Here is an 18,479-nt window from a genome sequence, read left to right as displayed (position 1 = left end):
AATCACTTGGATTTGTTGAAGCGTTATAACCACTTATAGTGACACAGGTCATATTTGAAAAAAATGGGACGTGTCAGGAAAATGCAAAATGGCCAAGTCGTTAAGGTGTTAATTGATGGAACTCCATGCACTTTATATGTTAGTGAGTACTGCGCTTGACTATTTTTGGCACTCTGATTGGTCGCTACGTATAATTTTAGTGAAAAGCTGAGCCCCATTTTTGTTAGCAATACGGGTTTCAGTGGCTGGACCCCCACCGATAACACAGTTGTTAATGTCATTGAAAACCCCTTAAGGACTGGGTGGGGCAGTGAATATACTAATAGTAAACTTAGTAAAATACTATAGTAATGAGTCCCTATGATATTATTTATCCCTCTTAGCCCCATTACCTACCCCCCCCCTCCTGCAAATTGTGTCAATCAGCTTTGATCCTTCCTGTGCTTAATTCATATGCAGCCCCAGCACCCCTAAATATAAAAAGTACAAGAGAGGCACCCGTTCATGAATACACAACAATTGAACTATCCCAGAGCAGCACTCCTCATGACTAGTGCAGTGTCGGGGTCTCCTTAAGTGGTGGCAGGGGCCTGCACTTACCACAGGCAGATGTGGGCCACCTCCAGCCCTGGTTGTAAGGGAATTGTTATGCCGCTTCTAGCTACCTGTCTTTCTTAAATTTTATATATAGCTTTTTACTCTATTAATAATATGTTTTGGGTAAGGATATGACAATGGCAACAGCTTACAATTGAAGATCAAATGCCCGCCCTACATATGGACCACATCATAATACATTTATATATAGCACCTTCATTTAATGTGAATAATTTTCAAGTGTAAATTGAGATAAATACTGATGGATGTTTGTACAGGAATTCTCAGCATTGTGACTGATAGACCATTTATACATAAAGAAGACTCATGACAAGGGTCATGACACGAACCTATCAATCATGAGATGTATTTAAGCATAAAACAATCCCCATCGCGAGACATTGGCAAGGAGACTGCTGAAGTCTCACGATAGCACGATGCTAGGCTGGATTATATGGACGGCTTATGGTCGCGATGGCCGGATTATATGATTAACCAAAATATGTTCCTGCATCATCTCAGCTACACTTATGTGCAGGTATGTGTGGGTCAGAACAACCACTTCCAAATGGTAGGTTTCCTTTTATAACTGCTGGGATATGTAGTCCAGTTTACTGTACGAGAACATGTGCTTATGACTGCTGGTCTTAATCCCTTCTTCACATTCATTAATTCATATCAGCAGTCACATGACTATAAGAGACATCTTGTCTTCATGGATGTGTATTCCTTATTGCTCAGGATGTTAAAATCAATAAGGATTCATAAAAGAGACAATGGGCCTTGTAAACACTTGTAAATGAAGTTGTCTAAATCCATTGGAAAGACACATCCTGGAAACACTTGTTTGGGGCAGGGTAATATACCCATAACAAGGGATAACACTAAGGGTGTCAGCAATTCTCAGCCTTTGTCCAGTAGGTAGAAAGACACACCCTGGACACATTTGTTTGGGGAGGGTGATAAACCCTTAACAAAGGACTTGGGGCGTCATAAATGCTCAGCCTTTGTCTTGTAAGGAAGCAAAACCAACCCTCTTCATTTACATGGGGAAAGATCTTTCATCATTGGGTTGGGACTAAGGGGTATAAGAGACCCAAACAGGACTCACATGGGGAGAACTTTCTGGATGAAGATCTTACTGGAGGAGCTTAGACTAAGGGACTGAGGCACTGATTGAACAAGTGAGTAGGTGGGTTATGGGATATGTCACATCACTGAATTGTCTGTAGATTTTGTAATCTAGGGCTTTGCTTATTGCAATTCTTATTCCCAATAAGAACATGAATGTATCTGGGAAGGTAATATTGTAGGGTTATAGAAAACGGATAGAAAACGGATGTAATATTGACTCTAGATACAATGGGGGAATTTATTAAGACTACTAAGTGGTTCCGGCCTCTCAGTAGATTACAAAGCTTTCTCTGCCAAGTCAAACCCCTTTATTACAGGACTGACCTTGCAGAGGTTTTAGCTATAACCTGGTATTTTCTTGTTGAACAAACCTCTAATGTGGCCGATCTTCCCTCCCTCTTCCCTCATTCACTTCCTCTGAGCTCAGCAGAACTACATGTGACTGCTCCCATTCCTGGCCTATGCCTCTATATAACAACTTATTAACTTTCTATACAGAGGCATAGCAGGTGGATGTCAGTGCCCTGCAAGGTATTCTTTCCTGCACACTCCTGAGGCTGGAGGTCCTGATCATAACTTAATAACTGAGACAATGGAATATATCAATTTTGATGGGTGAAGCTTTAAAGTATAATATTTTCCTGTTCCATAAAGCCATTTCCAGGACATAGCAGTCACATGGTCATCGGAGCCGTCTTGTCTTCATGGATGTCTGTGTATTCCCCATTGCTCAGGAAGTGGAATCTGTAGGCAATCAAACAGAGACAATGGGCCTAGTAAACATTTGTAAATAAAGTTTTCTATCTCCATTTGAAAAACACATCCTGGACACATTAGTTTAGGGAGGGTGATAAACCCATAACAAAGGACAACACTCAAGGTGCTACAGGTTTGCCTTGTAAGGAAGCAAAACCAACCCCCTTCATTTACATGGGGGAAGTTCTTCCATCATTGAGGTGGGACCAAGGGGTATAAGAGGCCCGAACAGGACTCACATGGGGAGAACTTACAGGAAAAGCTCAGACTAAGGGACTGATACACTGATTGAACAAGTGAGTAGGTGGGTTATGGGATATGTCACATCACTGGATTGTCTAAATATTTTGTAATCTTAGGCTTTGCTTATTACAATTATTATTCTTGATAGGAAAATTATAGTATCGGTGGATGGAAATATTGTATATTTGTAGTTAAATGATGGAATATTGACTGTTATACAGGTTATATTTTCCCCATTAACTTGTGTATTAATTGCATAAAATTTTCTGATCAGACTCCATAAGATGGTAGAGATAGAAGATATGACATGGGAGGTTTACATCCGTAATCACTTCCCAGGAAAAGAATCTTCTGACATGGATGTAAATAACACTGAGGAGAGGGAGATCCCCAAGACGGTGGAAGAAGAGCCAGAGGAGCGAGGCTGGGAAGGAGGATCTGCTGCTGGTACCAGGGACCCTCAGAATGGTGAGTACTGACAGCCTTTCCATTCATTGCTTTCTAGAAATGATTGCTTCTATTTTTTTCTTCCATATTCCTATATCTACCTATATATATATATCATGTGCAGATAAATGTGTAAATGAAGGGAACAGGGAAGCAGAAATACATAAAAAGGCAAAATTATCCATTGTACCTGGAGTGCAGTGTTGAAATGGTGGATAAGTATAGGGTTATAGTGTGCATAGATGCAATTGTGAAGGGGTGTAGAGTGTTAGGGGTGCAGGGATATAGAGCAATAATAGTCAAGAGGTTTGAAAGGTCATAATAAATGTCCCCCAGTGGATCTACTGAATTAAACCGTGGTCTTTATTCCAAAGTTTCGGCTGAAATTTTTCAATTTATATGTTAAAAGGATTTGGCGCCCAGCCCTACGGTAGCGTGCACCCACATGTAATTTATCAGGTCTATCGCCTTAATGATGTTATGGATATGAGATTAATTTTTTATTAAATTTTGATTCAAGAAAATCAGTGTGGATGATGATTATAGAATGATACTATACAGCAATGGTTATGTTACCCAGATAATCTCCCTCTAGCAAGACTGCAGTTGGTCTTAGGCAGACACTATAGGGGGACACTAGAAGGGGGAACAGGACCATTTTTATGTCAGCAAGAGTGTGCCTACCTCGCTGGAAATATATCAAGAGTCTGGGGGGTCTATATATAACCAATTTTTAGAATTTGGGAATCCAAATATGGCGCATGAGCTATCCAAATGTCCAATCTACCACAATATTGTAGTCCTCGCTCTGTCAGAATTAGTGTAAAGTAATTAGAACCTCTAGATTCTATGTCGAAGACAACTAGTTGATGACTTGTACAACTATTTAACCTTACATTTCCCGATATCGAAATATGATTCATGTCCACAATTAACAAATTTTTATGCTAAAACCTTTACTAAGAATTCACACAGGAGAGAAGAAGTTTCTGTGTTCAAAAGTGTCATACTCAACATATATGAAGCTGAAACCAGAGATGGTTAAAGAAAATTTAATTTGTTTTTGAAGTCTGGGCTCTTTGTCAAATATAGCTTGTCTTTCAGACTTTTTAGGCTTACATTTTCGAAAAGCTGCACATTTTTGCGCGAGTCATGCCACTGTCTGGGGTGGGTTAAGGAAACTTCTAAGTAAAAAGCACCTCAAAATACTCACCTGCGATTTTCTTCATCTTGATCCAGGCAGTGTTCTTCTTTATTGTTGACACTCCAGGATCACGATGAAGAGGAGCGCAGGTGAGTATTATAGATGTTTTATACTTTTCAGAATAGGTAGAGTCCCTGAGAGGCCCTGAGCTACATAACTACTATTGGCGTACAAGTTTGTAATTCCCTTCTTACATATAGTTCTAGAACCAAACACCTTCTTGGGAAATGGAGGATTTGTCCCTTCTGTCTGCTTTTAATCTGTGTTTCAGGACTTTCATAGGACCTTCAAAAGTCCTGATATGGCACTTTGGTAAATGTGTATTGAAAGTAGGAACAGATGTACAAGGATTTTATGGTTAAAGGTCCTTCTCAGTACAAAATTTGGTGGGTGGTTTGGGTGGCCATGGGCCCTCCAGAAGGCTTGGGCCCCAGGCTATGCCCAAACCATCTACATTATAATCCACTACTGATTTTCGTGCCTTTTTTGCATCTATATAGGCACAAACAATGGTAAATCATTCACAAACATCTGGAAGCAGGTGAAAAATTAAAGACAAATTAGGCGGAAACAGGTCAACTGGTAAACCTTTGTGCACTTCTTGTAAAGATAAACAAAGATAAACCTCAGTGTTTTATGTAGAAATGTTGTAAATATTTATATCATTGAGCGAGGATGGAGCATGGCATAGGATGGAATAAACACCCTTTTTTTCACACTAACGGAGTGCTGCCAGTTTCTGTTTTCTCTATTTATATCATTGGATATTTTATTAACTCAGTTATTAATGTACCTATTATACCCAGCAGATAATGTCCCACAGAACTCAGAAGAAAATCTGATATCTTCAAATATTAAAGCAGATGATTTTGGTATCATACAAGATACATATAAAGTGCACACCTCAAGTAAGGATTCACCCTCAGCCCTTCACAGCAAAGATCTATCCCCTGATCCTATTACATTGGGCATCTGTTCTGATATATCACAGACTAATTGGCAAAAAAGAAGTCAACGCAAAGGAGCTGAACATTCAGGAGAATTCACCATGGAGAAGACAATTTCATGTTCAGAATGTGGCAAAAGTTTTAGGTATAAATCAGAACTTCTACAGCATATGAGAAGTCACACAGGGGAGAAGCCATTTTCATGTTCAGAATGTGGGAAATGTTTTGCTCGTAAGGCACTGCTAGTAGAACATGAAAGAATTCACATAGAGGAGAATCCATTTTCATGTTCAGAATGTGGGAAATGTTTTGCTCGTAAGGAATCGCTTGGACAACATGTGAGAAGTCACACAGGAGAAAAGCCGTTTTCATGTGCAGAATGTGGGAAATGTTTTACACTGAAACTGGATCTTGTTAGACATGAGAGAATTCACACACATGAGAAACCATATTCATGTTCAGAATGTGGCAAATGTTTCGCTTATAGCTCTTCACTTGTAACACATGAGAGAATTCACACAGGGGAGAAGCCATTTTCATGTTCAGAATGTGCCAAATGTTTCAATGATAGGTCTTCGCTTGTAAAACATGAAAGAATTCACACAGGGGAGAAGCCGTTTTCATGTACAGAATGTGGGAAATGTTTTGCTCGTAAGTCATTGCTTGTAACACATGAGAGAAGTCACACTGGGGAGATAGCATTTTCATGTTCAGAATGTGGGAAATGTTTTGCTCATAAGTCATCACTTGTACAACATGAGATAAATCACACAGAGCAGAAGCCATTTTCATGTTCAGAATGTGGGAAATGTTTTGCTTTTAAATCAGTTCTTGTACAACATGAGAGAAGTCACACAGAGGAGAAGCCATTTTCATGTTCAGAATGTGGGAAATGTTTTGCTCAGAAGTCATCGCTTGTAACACATGAGATAATTCACACAAAGGAAAATGCATTTTCATGTTCAAAATGTGGAAAATGTTTTTTGCACAAAATAGATCTTGTTAGGCATGAGAGAATTCACACATATGAGAAACTATTTTCATGTTCGGAATGTGGGAAATATTTTGCTTGTAGGTCATGGCTTGTAAAACATGAGAGAAATCACACAGGGGAAAAGCCATATTCATGTCCAGAATGTGGGAAATGTTTTAGTCGTCAATCAGTTCTTGTGAGACATGAGAGGATTCACACTGGAGAGAAACCATTTTCATGTACAGAATGTGGAAAATGTTTTTCACAGAAAATACATCTTTCGAGACATGAGAGAATTCACACAGGGGCAAAGCCATTTTCATGTTGAGAAAGCAAGAAATATTTTACATAGAAAATACAGCTTGTTTGAGAATTCACACAAAAGTTTTACTTTAATTTAGAACCTATTACACATGGGAGAAACCATTTCCATTTGTCTTTTGATTTCTAATTGTTATTGAGATGTTTGAGGAATTATGTTTATAATGAAATGTATTCACCAACAAACTTTGTACTAGAAAAGTTGAAGTATTTGTACAATTATTCACCACAATAAGAAACAGAGAGGAAAATCTCATTCAAAGAGGTGGATTTATAATACCTTGTGACACTTTGTGGAACATACTTTAGACCAGCTCAAACATGGTCTGAAGCAGTCTTACACCAGTGTAAGGCCTCTTACACACTAGAGCCAAAAAGAATATGCCTGGGAACGGGGGCTCCGGGCAGGGTAGGAGCACCCCGAAAGTCAAGATAAAGGAGGAACAAACAAGCGCAAACCTTGTGTGATATTGTTGAGTGAATGTTACACTAAATGTGAACATTTCAAAACTCACCTCAAATATGGTGGTAATAAGCCTTTTTAAATTGTTAAAGTACAGCTGCCTGTCCTTAATAACCACGTCCAACCATGAACCAGGATCCCATAGACGTGTAGAGAAATGCTTGCAAGGACGCCAGGGGTAGCGGACCGGCGCTCAGCAACTCGCTCAAAGAAAGTCCCAAGTTGTTGGAACCAATTCACATTAATTCAGATTACAGGTTGCAACCTGCACTGGCTCTGATGGCCCGACGTGTGCGTACCTGGCTCCTAGGCGCCGGCCCACTGCCAATTCTGATAAATTCCCAGCCCCTTCCTGTGTTCCCTGCCCTTGTTTTGTGCCTTGTGCCTTACAGATAGCTGTGTTCCATGCTCTGTGCTGTTATTGTGATTACCAGTTGTGACCCCAGTTCCATTCCTGATTACGCTCCTCCACTGTCTGCCTTGTCTTATTGCTATGTCCCCAACTCTGATCCCGTGCCGCCCGTCCTAACCTCCTACCTGTCCCCAACTACGATTTTGCTCAACATCTTTGTACCTTGCTGTGGCTGCCACCACGAACACCTGTGGAATGACCTGGTGGTACCACACCGCAGCCAGTCCAATCCGGTTGCCTCTTAGATTCCAGTCCCAGTTGTCGACTTACATCATCGTCCGCGGTAGTGTAGTGGGTTCACTACCCCTGGTGCGTGACAGTAAGATCCGGCCATGGACCCCGCCAAGCTTCCACCACCTATACTAGATCATACCACCGTCGAGGCCCAACAGTCCCAACAGGGTGAACAGCTCGGAGAAGTCACCGCCATGCTGCAGCAGTTGATGGCTACTCAGCAACAGTGTCAGGTTCCTGAAAATTCTTCTGCTACTTTGGTTTGCCTGCTGCCACTGAACCCAAGTTGAGACTTTCCATGCCATCAAAGTATGATGGGGACCCCAAGTTGTGCAGGAGCTTTATCACCCAGTGCTCGCCGCACTTTGAGCTTATGCTGACTCAGTTCATCAAGGAACGGTCTTAGGTGGCATTCATTATCAGCCTCCTCTCTGGGAAGGCCCTGGCATGGGATACTCCGATCTGGGACAGAAAAGACCTTGTTACAGCTGACATCACCTCTTTCTTCACTGAGTTCTGGTCCGTCTTTGAGGAACCTGCACAGGTGACTTCAGCTGAGACCGCTGTCAGGCTTCTGGGGTAGTGAAGCCCGTGGACCACCGCGGACGATGACACAAGCCAACATGTGGGACCGGAATCTAAGTGGCACCCGTTTTTCATCAGAGCCCGCCGCAAATCGGGTTGGACTTGCTGTGGCGCGGTACCACCAGGTCCTTCCACAGGTGCGACTTGTCCGCGGGTCGAGGTACAGAGTCAGCAGGCAATCTCGTGGTCGAGGACAGGCTGGAGGTCAAGACAGGCGGCAAAACTTTGAGGTCAGGGCTGGCAGCGGAGGAGCAAAGTGAGGAACAGGTCCGGGGTCACAACGGGAGGTCAATACACAGGTCACAGATAACAGCTTTCTCAAAGGCATAAAGAACAAAGATCCAGCAGGGTGTGCAGGGAGAGGCTCTGTTAAATTGAATTCTGGGATATAAATCTATTGAAGCCAGGGCATGCCCTAGGACACGTGGACGCACGTGCATGGCCGAGGACCCAGAACAGGGCCCCGGAAGCAGGAGCGAGGATGGGTAAGTAGTTGTACTATGAAGCGGGGCACACGGAGGGGCACGGGTGAGCCGCGACCCATGTCTCAGGTCGAGGGACCACCCGGGACTCATCTGTCAGTGATTACGCGCTTCGGTTCCATACCCTTGTCTCTGAGCTTGCCGGGAATGAAGCCCCTGATTCGGACCTTTAAAAAGGGACTTTCGGGGCAAGTTAAATATGCGCTGTCTGCAAGTGACAGTGACAGTGCAAGAGTGATCTCATCTCTTTGGCCACTCGGATTGTCATCCGATTTGCTGAACATACAGGGGAACAGCATCTGGAACAGTTGCAAGCCAGGCCTCAACGTTTGTCCCGCCTGGCACCTGTCTTCCAAAGACCGCTTCATCCTCCTGCCATCACAGCTGCAGAGGAACCAAAGCAAGTGTGTTGGAGTATAAGAGCAACAGCTGCAGCTTAATGATGGAGGAAATATACTGTACTGACAGTAGATGGCACTGTCCTGTTTTGTAGCTGTACTGTATATAAACACTGTTTATATGTGCTGTTTTATGTTGTGTACTCTCTGGTGTCCTCCATCTTGCTATCAATGGAGGTGATATATATGTGATGGTTGCTGTTCATTCCTCCACAAAAGGAACACAGTTTGTTTTTCTACAATGTCTGTGTGCTGCTGAAAGACAGAAAACTCTGTAACAAAGGCGACAGAGCTCGGCTGTCTCTCCAGGAGCGTTCCAGGCAACATCAGGAGAAGCTTTGCCTCTACTGTGCCAGCCAGGAACACTTCCTTCATTCCTGTCCTCTCTGTCCTCAGCGTCCGGGTAATGCACACACCTAGGGTTCTCAGGAGAAGCGTCCCTAGGTGAGAACAAAGCTTCTCTACGTCTGAACATTCCGTTCTGCTCAGCACAGGCACTGGAAGCCAGTTCCAATTTTCTGCCTTTTTGAATCCGGCAGGAAACTTTATGGATGCTGCCCTGGTCTTTCAGAAACGTCTTCCTGTGGTCCATCTTGAGAAGCCACTGGTCATCTTGTCAGTCAATGGGCAGATTCTTCTGGACCCGAACCGGTTCCGCACTGAACCCCTATGTCTACAAGTGGGGGTCTTGCACAAGGAGAGACTTTCCTTTTACGTGCTTACCCGTTGCACGTCTTCAGTTCTTCTGGACCTTCCGTGATTGCAGCACCACGCACCGGTGCTTGACTGGCAGGTGGGTGAAGTTCTCTGCTGGGCACCGGAATGCCAGTCACGTTATCTGGAACTGCCTTGCACCGACTCCACCGTCTCGCTTCCGAAGTCCACCAAGCCTCTGGTGGGTCTCCCAGCTCCATATGTGGACTTTGCTAATGTCTTTTCAGAGAAGCAAGCAGAGACTCTGCTGCCACACCGACCCTATGACTGTCCAATGGAAAACCACCTTCAATACTCGAGATGGGAACTTCAAATACCTTGTTATGCCCTTTGGACTCAACGGCGGTGTTTGTAACGCACCGGCGGTGTTCCAGGAGTTTGTCAACGACATATTCAGAGACTTACTTTATATATATACTGGTGTTCTCCGCTGACATTGAGTCCCATCGGGTCCATTTACACCAAGTTCTCAGGCGCCTAAGGGCCAATCGCCTATACGTGTAGCTCGAGAAGTGCCAATTCCATCAGACGAGTCTCCCATTCCTAGGATATATTATCTAAGACAAGGTACTACAAATGGATCCTGCAAAGTTGTCTACAGTACTTCAGTGGCCGCGTCCAGTAGGACTTTGAACTGTCTAGAAATTGCTGTGTTTCGCCAATTACTACCTGCAGTTTATTCCACATTTCTCCTCCCTGGTATCTCCCATTGTGGCACTGACCAAGAAGAACACCAACCCTAAGCTCTGGCCTCCAGAGACTGAAGAAGCTTTTACTAAGCTGAAGTCTACCTTTTCATCTGCTCCCGTTTTCACCCGGCCTGAGAAATCGTTCCTGCAAGAGGTTGATGCCTCCATTGGTGCTGGAGCCGTTCTCACCCAGAAGGAGCCCAAAGGCCAAACTCTCACCTGTTGGTCTCTCTTCTTCTCTTGTTTTAACGTCCTGATACATTTCCGTCCTGCAGAGAAGAATATTAAGGCTGATGCTCTCTCTCATGCCTCAGATGTTGTTGGGGAATATCCTGCTCCCAGACATATCAATTCTCCTGAACCGCTGGTTCTTGCTGCTCCAGTGGACCTTCGGCAACTTCATCCTGGCAAGACTTATGTCCGACCTGCCCTTCGGAAAAGGATACTGACTTGGGGACATTGCTCGCATGTGGCTGGGCACCCTGGGGTGCAACACTCTGTTGCCCTCATTTCCCCATTTCTACTGGTGGCCAGATCTGGTCAGGGCTGTAAAGGATTTTTTGGGCTCCTGCACTTCCTGTGCCCAAAACAAGCCATCTCATCTTAAACCTGCTGGTCTTCTTCTGCCGTTACCGATACCCAGCTGTCCATGGACTCAGGTGGCAAAGGACTTTATCACCGATCTTCCGTCTTCCTTGGGCAATGCCATCATCTATGTGGTAACCGTCCGATTCTCCCAAATGTCGCACTATGTTCCTCTGCCAGCTCTGCTGTCAGCTCCATACCTTGCCAGCCTGTTCTTCCTGCACATTTTCCGGCTCTGTGTACTTCCCTTGCACATTGTCTCGAACCATGGGGTCCAGTTTGTTTCCCATTTCTGGCAATCCCTGTGTAGTCAACTACAAGTGAAGCTGGACTTCTCATCTGCTGCAGTCCAATGGACAGGTTTAAAGGTTTAATCAGACCCTAGGCTGCTATCTCTGCCATTTTGCCTCCGTCTGACAGGATGACTGGTGCCATGGACAGAATTTTCTTACAACTCTCTGGACTCTGAATCTGCCGGCTCTACACCATTTTTTATTGTGTATAGACTACACCCCCGTCCTCCTCTCCCTCTTGCTGGGAGTTCTGATGTTCCTGCCGTGAAGGAATAGCTATGTCCCATTGACAATTCCTAGCTATAAACTTGGTCCTCGATTCCTGGGTCCATTTGAAGTACTAAAGCGTATAAATCCTGTGGCGTATAAGCCTTGCTTTCCTTCATCCATGCACATCCCGAACTCCTTTCACATCTCTCTCTTGAAGCCAGTCATCCTGAACTGCTTCTCTCGGAAAGTGCCTCCTCCTGCTCCTGAGGCTGATTCCACCAATGTCTTCAAGGTAAAGGAGGTCCTGGATATGAAGACAGTTAGAGGGAAGCAGTTCTTCCTTGTCGACTGGAAGGGGTTCGGGCCGAAGGGGAGATTCTGGGAGCCAGAGGTTAACATCTTGGACGTGGCCTTCTGCATAAATTCCTAAAGTCCAAGAAGAGGGGGAAGCTGAAGGGGGGTGGGTATAGTCACGGGTGCTCCTGTGCCCCATGACCCGGGTCGCAGACAGATCCATGCTCCTGTCTGTGCCTCCGGACCCCCACCACTGCTCTTACCTCTCCGCGATCCCACACTGGCTCCGCATGCGCCGGCTTACGGAGATTTAAAGGGCGAGACCGACGATAATTGGCGCTGGTCTGCTGCCACTTCTGCTAAATTCCCAGTCCCTTACTGTGTTCCCTGCCGGATCTTCGTGCCTTGTGGCTTAGAGAAATCTGTGTTCCATGCTTGTGCTGTTATTGTGTTTTCCCATTGTGACCCCAGTTCCGTTCTTGACTACGCTCCTCGGCTGCCTTGACCTATTGCTATGTCCCCGACTCTGCAATGACCACCGGGCTTGTCTGGGATTCAGGCGCTGGGCTGTCTGGAGGTATAGCAAATTCTTGTGGTCAGTGTACACACTAAAATGATGGAGAGCTCCCTCCGGACAATACGCCATTCTTCCAGAGCAAGCTTGATGGCCTATAGCTCTCTGTCTCCAAGTTAATAATTCCTTTCAGTGGGAGAGAATGAAGCTGCATGTGGAAGTTCGACCCATGGGCTCTTTCTGGGTGAGCACCGCTCCAGCTCCAATGGAGAAAGCATCCACCTCAAGAAGAAAGGGTTTGTTCGTGTCAAGCCTAGTGAGCACGGGAGCCGAGGCAAAAGCGTTCTTCAACTTGGAGATGGCCAGTTCAGCAGCAGGGTTGGCACCCTTCGTGGTGAGTGCCACGATGGGAGAAACCAGAGTTGAGAAGTGTGGAATAAACTGCCGGTAATAGTTTGCAAAACCCAGGAACCTCTGTATGGCTCGTCGGCCCTCTGGGCATGGCCACTGAAGAACTACAAACAGTTTTGTGGGGTCCATCTGGAAGCCTCTGTCGGAAATTATGTAACCAAGGAATGGAAGGCTGTGCTGGTGAAACTGGCATTTTTCTAACTTGGCATAGAGGTGATTGGCATGAAGTCGACCAAGAACTTGTCATATGTGTGCCTGGAGAGTACACTAAGATGTCATCTAGGTAGACCACGACACACATATAAAGAAGGTCTCGAAAAATGTTGTTCACAAACTCCTGAAAGACAGCAGGGGCATTACACAGTCCAAAGTGCATTACTAAATATTCAAAGTGCCCGCCACGGGTATTAAACACCGTCTTCCACTCGTCACCCTTGTGGATCCATATGAGATTGTAAGAACCACGGAGCTTGGAGAACACCCTGGAACTGCGCATGCGATCAAAGAGTTTTGTAATTAACTGCAGGGGATAGTGGTTTTTAACCGTGATTTTGTTCAGCCTGCAATAGTCTATGCAGGGACGTAAGAATACGTCCTTCTTGGTAACAAAGGAGAGACCTGCACCAGCCTGAGTGGAGGACTTGCGTACCCCTCTGCGGATTCTCCTTGATGTAGTCAGACATGGCAGCAATCTTGGGTACAGAAAGAGGATAGACACGACTTCTGGGAAGCGTGACGCCCGGAAGGATCCACAGGGCATTCATAGGGATGGGAAAGTCTCTGCTTGTTTCTTAGAGAAGACATCAGTAAAGTCCCGGTAACAGGCTGGCAGACCATCCAGAGACTTGGAAGACACAGAAGGACAGGACCGGAAATGGTGCCACCGTACATTGGGATTGGCATTCAGGGCTCACCAGTCTTCCATTTGAGGTTCGGGGCATGGCGTTGGAGCCAGGGAAAACCCAGAAGTAGAGTTGATGTGGAGCGAGGCAGGACATAGAAGGCCAAGTTTTCCTGACTCGAACTTGAAGACGGATAGGTTCTGTACGGTACCGGACCAGATCGGAAAGAAGCTGTCCGCTTACAGAGGAAATTATGTGGGGTGACTTGAGGGGAACCACCAGAATGTGGTGCCGGGAGAGCAGCATCCACAAAGTTCCCTGTGGAACCAGAGTCCAGGAATGCTGAGACTTGCACGGGAGCACCGGTGTCGACACTGAGGAGCACTGGAATAGTCAGACACGGAGAAGCTGAATTTACACCTAGGGACGCTTCTCCCAGAAGCCCTAGGTGCTGGGGTTTCCCAGACTTTGGGGACGGACTGGACAAGTCCTGATTAGGTGTTTGGGACTAGCACAGTACAGACAGAGGTTATCCTGAAAACATCTTGAACGTCTTGAACCAGGTGTGAATTGGGCTCTGTCAACCTGGATCGGGTTTTGGAAGACCGAAGGCAACCGAGGCAGACATGGAAACCAGACTAGAGGTTGCTTGTGCCGCAACTCTTCAGCTCGTTCCAGAAACTGCACATCTATCTGAGTGGCCAGGGTGATAAGACCACTCAGAGTAGCCAGCAGATCACGGGCAGCCAAAGCATCCTTGACTCGTGAAGATTGTCCCTTTTTAAAAGTCACAGATAAGGCCGAGTCGTTCCAAGAGAGTTCAGACGCCAGGGTACGGAACTTAACAGCGTATTCTCCCACAGAAGAGTCTCCTTGATTGAGGTTCAGTAGCGCTGTTTCAGCCGAGGAGGCTCGTGCAGGTTCCTCAAACACGGATCGGAACTCAGCCAGGAAAGCAGTATGGGTGGCCGTAACTGGATCGCTCCTGTCCGACAGAGGAGTAGCCCAGGCCAGGGCCTTCCTGGAAAGGAGGCTGATTATGAATGACACCTTGGAGCGCTCAGTGACAAACTGGGATGACATTAACTCTATATGCAGCGAGCACTGTGTAATGAAAGTTCTGCATAGCTTGGGATCACCATCGTACTTCTCATACACAGTCTTATCCTAGGTTTTGGTGCCAGTGGACAGGCCGGGACAACAGGAGAAGAAGCAGGGGTAGATGCTGGAACTGCCGCAGGAGTGGTCACAGGAGCCTGAGGCGGAGGCTGAGAGTCAAGCAGTCGTTGGGAGGCGGAAGCAACTTGACCTACAAGTTCTCCCTGATCAGCAATCTGCTGAGACTACCGGGTGACAACACTGGAAATTTCAGCCAGTATCTGACATGGCTCCTTGGCGAGGTCCATGGCCGGATTTTACTGTCAGGAATTTGAGTCTGTGGACCCTCTGGACCACCGCGGGAGATGGTAATAGCCGACACCTGGGACCGGAGTCTAAGTGGCACCTGGTCTTTACCAGATCCTGCTGCAAAGTGGGATAGTCTTGCTGCGGCGAGGTACCACCAGGTCATTCCACAGGTGCAACTAGCCCGCGGTGGCTGCCAAGGTAGTAATGCAGGAGACAGTCTGTATCCGAGGTGACAGCGGGAGAACAGCACTGAAAGGCACACTAGGACTCACATCAGGAATTGCAGGAGTTGGCACACAGATTAGGAACACAGCAACGGAATGGCAAACAGATCAGGTACACAGGAACTGACTGGCACACGGATCAGGAACATAGGAACGGACTGGCACATGGATCAGGAACACAGGAAGAACTGGCACACAGGAACGAAGGATACACAGGGGGCTTTCTCTTCAGCGGATGGTTTGAAGATCCGGCAAGGGTCACAGGAAGGGGCAGGAACTTATGGCAACCCAGCGCCAATTATCGCCGCGCTGGCCCTTTAAATCTTTGTGTGTGAGCTGGCGCGCGTGCCCTCGGAGATGCGGAGATGCGTGTCGAGCCACGGGAGCCAGAGAGACCGCCACTGGAGCCAGAGGTAAGTTCTGCTGGGCTCTGGGGGCACACGGAGGGACACGGGTGCGTCCGCGATCCGAGACAGGGATCGCGGGAGCACCCGTGACAATTGTCCTCTACAATCCAGGCCTCACCTGGATATGTTCAAAGCGTTCAAAAGTTATAACCACTTATAGTGACACAGGTCATATTTGAAAAAATGTCAGGAAAATGCAAAATGGCCAAGTCGTTAAGGTGTTAATTGATTCCATACACTGTATATATTAGTGAGTACTGTGCTTGACTATTCTTTGCACTCTGATTGGTTGCTTCATATAATTTCAGTGGGAAGGTAAGCCCCATTCTTATTAGCAATAAGGGTTTCAGTGGATGGCCCCCCACCGATCACACAGTTGTTAATTTCTCTGAAAACCAGTTAAGGACTGGGCGGGGCAGTGGAGATAATAGTAAACTCTGTAATATACTTCATCATAGTAATGTATACCTGTGATATTCTTTATCCGACTAAGCCTTGCAATTTGTGTAAATTAGCTTTTTGCCATGTATCACTTTCTTTCGACATGTTAGCGTACAAACACGGTTTTTCATCCTTTAATAGGGATAATAATACATTCAGGAATGGACAGGTTTTCTCCTCAGATATCACACAATCCCACATCTCAGCACTGGGACGGCAGCCATCATCTACTTACAACATGCAGCATTGTAATACTTACAGCAAACTATAGTTAGATGCTCATAAATCCCATAACATGTATTTATTGACTATACAGAAGTAACTCACTATTCTGTAAACTGGATTGCGGGGGCATCCGTTACACCCTGCACTGTGAAGATTTCTGGGGGAGAAGATGCTAGGTCCACATCTGTGGTAATGACTCATCAAGAAATGTTTTGCTTTTCTTCTTTTATTTTGGTAAGTTTTTACAAAACAAAATGTCACCTTCTCTTTCCCGGTGCTTGTAAGTGCGTGTCTTGCAACACAATTTTAATGTTAAATCTTGCAAGCGACCCCTCCCCCCCCCCCCATTTCTGTCACGTGCAAGCATACTAAAATCACAAAACGCAAATCGTAGGGAAACCCAACAGAAATGCACTCCGCGGACCCTTAGTAAATGAGCCCCTATATCTCCTGCTGATCTTAAAATAAATAAAGATGCATTTAAAGGAAATCTACCATCAAAGTCAGGTATAATAAACCAGGGGCATTTACTCATAGCTCCAGGCACAGTGACTGTGGTAATCTTCTTATATTTGTTATCCATAACAAATCTTATAATGTTTTATACTCCAATACAATTGGCTAAAAATTTACTTTCTCATTTATGTAATGCTCTCTGTATACACTAGATGGAGCTGTACAAAAAGAAATCTCTGCAGAAAAAAATACAATTTCTATTCACGGATACATTGAAAATGGTCAAATGAGCCCAGAGCGCAGCTTGTACGCAGCGAGGTTATATCTCTTTAATGTAAAATTTATGGAGCCTTTAAGCAGCAAAGGGATTTGTGCCCGGTGTTTGAGGCTAATAGCTTTAAACTGCTGTGAGTTACTCTGCTTAGCTGTAATGAGGTCAGATTGTGCACAGACTTTACTGTACATAAGTTTGTAAATTCTGCTAATTTCTCCATTTTTTGCTGATTTGGATAATGGCCTTAATGGTGCAGTCATCTCAATTTGTAATCTGGTCCTCGCTGGGATCACAAGATTTCATTTTTACTCTGGTCACTGCTGGTAATAGAAGAGCTGATGCTGATGAGTGGAAGCATCTACTAAGTGCAGGTGTCCTACAGGTAGCGAGCGGCTCAATATTCTGCGGATAAATGGGGTTGGCACATTAGGGGGGCCCCAGCATCGGCCTATGATAGTGGCCACACCCCCTCGTCGTGCCAGATACATCAAGAGATTTAGAACTCTTGATGTATCGGGTGGGCCAGGTCGGACCTGTCGTAGTTTTATGTAAAAACCAGCGAATAAATGTTTTGCAAAAGAACTCAGGTACAGGGTGGGAATTCCCCCTTTCATTGGCTGACGCCCCCCTATTTGTCCCCTCCACGCCCACATGGCGTATTCACAATTTAAATCACTGTTTCTTGCACTGCTCAAGAATTTTTCCACTGCTTCTATGCCAGAAAATCTCTGATGTGATGGACATGCAAGAGCCATTATTATCACAGAGAGTAATAGGAGTTGTGTGATAATAACTGCTCATGCACCTGTGTGTCCATCACATCTCCATGGACATATTGGGGCTTATTTACGAAGGGTCCACGGATCGTACTTTCATCAGATTCTAGAAATCTGCAACGCTGTGACAGGTATTTAACTGGGGATTGTGTCGCACGCAATCGGATTGTGTCGAAATTGTGCTGGCTTTCATGCGACAAAAATCGGGAGGCGGGCCGTCGGACGATCTGACTGACTGGACTGAATGCGGGATTTAACATTCAAATTGTGTCGCAACTAATGCACTTACATGCACCAGGAAGGTGGTGAACTCTGCCGGACCTGAGCGGAGAAGCGTCACATGCATGATATTGGGCGCACGATCTTTGTGAAATCTTTCATTCTCATTGGACAACGCACACCGGGGATCGCGCAGAGACCGTCTAAGTAAATGTACCCCATTATATGCAGTGGAAGTAAACTTAGAAGCTTTGTATAGCAGTAAAGCAAGAACAGGTCTAGGAAACGGTGGGGAAGTGATA

General features: G+C 45.5%; 1 protein-coding gene across 1 annotated transcript in view; it reads left to right on the top strand.

Annotated features, from left to right (window-relative positions):
* Nucleotides 1–6,629, top strand: part of LOC140076161 (uncharacterized) — a 62,328-nt gene extending 55,699 nt beyond the window's left edge. Inside the window, 1 exon segment of the mRNA XM_072122671.1 lies at nucleotides 5,436–6,629. Coding sequence (XP_071978772.1) covers nucleotides 5,436–6,629 — 1,194 coding nt within the window.
* Nucleotides 6,630–18,479: the final 11,850 nt, after the last annotated feature.

The sequence above is a fragment of the Engystomops pustulosus genome, chromosome 8 (assembly GCF_040894005.1).
Source record: "Engystomops pustulosus chromosome 8, aEngPut4.maternal, whole genome shotgun sequence".
NCBI lineage: Eukaryota > Metazoa > Chordata > Amphibia > Anura > Leptodactylidae > Engystomops > Engystomops pustulosus.
Note: the sequence above shows the minus strand (reverse complement) of the source record. Positions and strands in the feature narration are given on the sequence as shown.